Source organism: Myotis davidii, unplaced genomic scaffold (assembly GCF_000327345.1).
Source record: "Myotis davidii unplaced genomic scaffold, ASM32734v1 scaffold624, whole genome shotgun sequence".
Lineage (NCBI taxonomy): Eukaryota > Metazoa > Chordata > Mammalia > Chiroptera > Vespertilionidae > Myotis > Myotis davidii.
The window spans coordinates 584,431-589,419 of NW_006295731.1; the positions used below are offsets into that span (position 1 = coordinate 584,431).

Sequence of the window (4,989 nt, forward strand, 5' to 3'; positions counted from 1 at the left end):
AGAAAGAGAAAGAGAAAGAGAAAGAGAAAGAGATGTAGAAAGAGAAAGAGAAAGAGAAAGAGAAAGAGAAAGAGAAAGAGAAAGAAAGAAAGAGCAGTGTCTGAAGAAAGCAGGGCCCTGGTTGGGAGCTAGCAGCACTGTGGAGATAGGGTATGGCATGTGCCTGCATTGAACAAAGAGGCAGGAGAAAAATCTAAGAACAGGCTTCTCAATGACATTTGCTGATAGAAGGCCACTAACATCCTCAGTTTACTTATTATAAGGCAACTATTTTCAAGGCTCCTTTCTTTCTCCCCTCAGCCCCTGTTGTCAAAACTCTAATGTCCAACACAAACCCAACACTCCTACAGATTTTTTTTCCTTCATGCCATAGTGAAAAAATACAATTTGTGGGTTTCTTTTAAATGATTTTATTGATTTTTAGAGAGAGAGTAAGGGAGAGGGAGAGAGAAAGATGCATCCATACCAGAGAGTTACATCAATCGGCTGCCTCCGGCACCCCTCTCTCCCCACCATGGATCAAGCTCACAACCCAGCCATGTGCCATGACAGGCACATCTAAATCAACAACCCCCAGATAAACTGACAACACCAAACCAACTGAGCCACTTTGACCAAGGCCAATTTGTTTTTGTAAGCTCAGCTTAGAATATGGAATCCAATGTTTCTTCTTTTTTTGCCACACAAAATCGTGGTGGCTTCATTTGTCAATAGCATGTTAATAATTCTTTTTGCCAAGTGGAATTCCTCACTTCTTTCCTTTGGCACCTGATCTTCACATCAAGAGACACTTTTTTGTGTTTTCTTGTTAAAGGTTCCACGATATACTGTCAGGATTCTCTATGCCCATTGGATAACCTGTGTGAGCATTGTAAGCATTTGCAGTCTTCTTATAGCTGCTCTCTTCCCAAATCAAACCAAGTTATCCAACAATATTGTCTTTATTTCAGGCTACTCAAAGAGCATCTTGGAGAAAAAGAAGTTGAGTTGGCACTTATCTTTGATTCAGTGGTGGAGGCTGATCTGGCAAATTATACCTGCCATGTGGAAAACCGAAATGGAAGGAAACATGCCAGCGTTCTGCTGCGTAAAAAGGGTATTTAGTTTTACAATTATTACTATGGTTTGTTTACCTACCAAATAATTATGGAAGTTAGATTTGTTTCCTGGTCTTATGTTATCATTTAGTATAAACTTATATTAAACAGTCTATCTTTTTAAGGAAAAATATATATCTTTTGCTGTAGGTATTAGTGTAAAATGACTATGATTTATATGATTATAAAGTGGATAAATGAAATGAAATATTATTATATGTTAAATCCAGTAAGACAAAATGTACCTTGGTTATAAATGTTACTTAAAATGTATTAGGTATTGTCATTCAAAACTGAATCTATATTTCATCATCTTATGCAATTCTAGGAACTTTATTATTGGATGGGAAATGAAGTCACTCTTTATTCCCTGACTAAAATATAAATAAAAATAATAAATAGCATCATACAATATTTTATAATTGTTATAAACACAATTATAAACTATATTTAATGATATGACCTAATGTTAAGAGGATTTTAGCAGGTGCATATATTTTTAAACAATTTGGCATTTATGGACATCCCTCTCTATAGTTGATTCCAGATGGGGTGGAAATTGTATTAATAGGCAAAGAAAATAAACTGTAAATTTATAGATAAATGAGATAAAAGCAGACATAGAAACAACCCCAGCAGCTGGAGCAGTTTCTGAAATTGGCTCTTACCCTGCTACAGCTCTTGATTACTGCAAAAGGCTAAATAGGTTCTGTATGTGTGCATCTGGCAAAGGGTTTGTCAGTGTAACCAAACAAATGTTCTCAATCAGTGTTCTTGTCTAGGCTATAAAGCAATAGAACAGATTCAATCAGCAAGGTCACTATTTGTACCTCCTTGCCAAGATGGAATTTTTATTTTCCAGCCAGCTCTAATACTTGACTTCGACATGAAGCTCTAGAAGTAGGGAAATGTCATTATTCTGAAATAATGCTTTTATCTTTCCAATACCATTTCTTACTCTGTTTGAATTGGTTCCATCTTAAAATAATAGAACATTTAAGTATAAAGGAATCTAATATGGAAAGTGAAATCAGGAAACCCTGGTTGACGAGATCCAGTTCAGCCATTGATTCAGTTACCTGGTTCAGTAGGGCTAACTTCTTGCTAGACATCCTGAACCTTTGTTTACTCATCTGCAAAATAGGGGTAATAGTATCTAAATTGTAGAGTTATTTTGAGATTAAAATGATAACAATATGGTGTGAAATGTACCATGTTCAAACGGGGTTCAATTTTATACAGAATTTGGATAATTTCCCCTATGCAATTGGCAACCACTTAATCCACCTACATGAAGGGCAGACATTGATCATATGTAGATACCTTGTAGCAAGAATCATTTTGTTCTTGCACATCTCAGTTTTAGTTTAGCTTGAGAGTTCCTCTAAGCCAGGGTCTGATGCACTTCTGTATCCTCAGCACAACTTAGACAGTGTCTAACAACTAATAGAATCTCAGAACCCATTCTGGTTAATGAATGAAGAAAGTTCTCTTTTATTATTGAGGTTCATGTAGCAAGCATTGTGTCAGATACTGGAGAATAGAGCTCTGAATAAGAGAGATGCCCAAGTCTGTGAGTGTGCAGAGAAAGACAAACATTAAAACTATTCATGAAATATGTATAGTGTTATAATTAAAAACTTGCTATGAGGAAATATAATGGTGCTCCTTTCATTCAATCAGTGGAAATAGAAATAGGTGTATTTTAAGTTATAAAATGAATCCATTTCTCTTTAATAAGTAAAGCCATCACTAGCAACCCTTAAAATTTCTAATAATTTGACATTAGAAAACAAGGCATACTGTAAAACTGCCATGTCTAATGGCTTCTGCAAGGAAGCATGTCTAAATCATGAATACCTATGAATACTATTAATTCTCATCTTCCTGATCTCTAAATACTAGAGTTCCCTAGGATTTAGGTCCCCTATTCTCATTTATTTTTATATTGAATTTACTGGGGTGATATTAGTTAATAAAATTATTTAAATCTCAGTTGTACAATTCTGTAATACATAATCTGTATATTGTGTTGTGTGTTCACCACCACCCCAAAGTAAAGTATCTGTCCATCACTATTTATTCCCTTTACCCTCTTCTACCTCCCTCCAGCCCCTTTCTCTCTGGTAATCACCATACTGATGTCTGTGTCTGACTTGGGTTCTTTTTTTACTTAATCCCTTTACTTTTTCCACCAGTCCCCCAAACTCCTCTTCTGACAGCTGTCAGTCTGTTCTCTATGAGTTTGTTTATATTTTGTTTGTTAGTTAATTTTGTTCATTAGATTTCACATATGAGTGAAATCACATGGTACTTGTTTTTCTCTGACTGGCTTATTTTACATAGCATAATAATCTCCAGGTCCATCCATGCTGTTACAAAGAGTAAGATTTCTTCTTTTTATGGCCGTGCACAGGGCCTCTAGTTGTAAATAATGCTACAATGAACAGAGGGGTGCATATACTCTTAAATGTGTCTTTTGAGTTTCTTCAGATATATACCCACAAATGGAATCACTGGGTCATAAGGCAGTTTCATTTTTAATTTTTCGAGTTAACTCCATACTGTTTTTCCACAGTGGCTGCAACAATCTGCATTCCCACCAACAGTGCACACTGTTTTCCTTTTCCACACATCCTATACAACACTTGTTGTTTGTTGATTTATTCATGATAGACATTCTGGCAGGTGTAAAGTGGTTTAATCATTGTGGTTTTAATTTGCATTTCTCTAATGATTAGGGATATTGATCATCTTATCATATGTCTACTGGCCACTTGTATGTCCTCTTTGTAGAAGTGTCTATTCAGGATCTGTTACCATTTTTAAATTGTATTGTTTTGGTTTTTGGTGTTGAGTTTTGTAAGTTCTTTATAAACTTGGATATTAACCCCTCATCAGATGTATCATTGGCGAATATGTTTTCCCATTCATTGGGGTTGTTCTTTTACTTTGTTGATGGTTTAGATTATTTCATTCCATCTCCATCTGAAGGTTTTTAAAAATCATTTATTGTTTGATAACTCACAAATTTATATCTCTAGTCTGAACTTCCTGCCTGAACTCTGAAGTTGTATACCTAACTGCCTATTCAATAACTATTAAAAATCTCATTGACATGTCATTGGCCTCCAGTAGTAGTGAATAAATGTTATGCAACTTTTAAAAAAAAATCTTCACCAGTAGACATATCAACCTTCACTTGTTTGAAACAGGACTCCTGATTTCTCCTCCTATAAACCCAATCTTCTAGTTTTCGTCTCCATAGCTATCAACATCCTTCCAGTTGTTCAATCATCCTTAACTTTTTTTTCTCTATTCATATGCTATATCTGGTCCACAAGCAAGTTTCATGGTTCTACTTTCAAAATACACCCAGACTCCAATCACTTTCTTTTTTTTTTTTTTTATGAATTTATGGGTTATCCATAGTTCACAGCTCTTTCTTTTCTTTTTTTTTATCTTTTTATTTATTTTTTTTAATCTTTATTGTTCAGATTATTACATTTGTTCCTCTTTTTCCCCCCATAACTCCCCTCTCTCAGTTCCCACCCCACCCTCTGCCCTCACTCCCCACCCACTGTCCTCATCCATAGGTGCACGATTTTTGTCCAGTCTCTTCTCGCATCCCCCACACCCCTTTCCCCCCCCAGAATAGTCAGTCCATTCCCTTTCTATGTCCCTGATTCTATTCTATTCACCAGATTATTTTGTTCATCAGATTTTTTTATTCACTTGATGTTTAGATTCACATATTGTTAGATATGTATTTGTTGTCACTTTGTTCAGAATTTTTATCTTTACCCTTTTCTTCTTCTTCCTCTTCTTAAAGAATACCCTTCAGCAATTTATATAATACTGGTTTGGCAGTAATGAACTCCTTTAGCTTTTC

At 35.3% G+C, this 4,989-nt stretch overlaps 1 protein-coding gene across 1 annotated transcript in view; it reads left to right on the top strand.

Annotated features, from left to right (window-relative positions):
* The window catches only part of IL1RAPL2 (interleukin 1 receptor accessory protein like 2), a 641,810-nt gene that overhangs the window by 572,332 nt on the left and 64,489 nt on the right, over window positions 1-4,989 (top strand). The window contains exon 4 of the mRNA XM_006770363.2: window positions 951-1,096. Within this exon, the coding sequence (XP_006770426.1) occupies window positions 951-1,096 (146 nt within the window). The remainder of the gene's footprint in view (window positions 1-950; window positions 1,097-4,989) is intronic.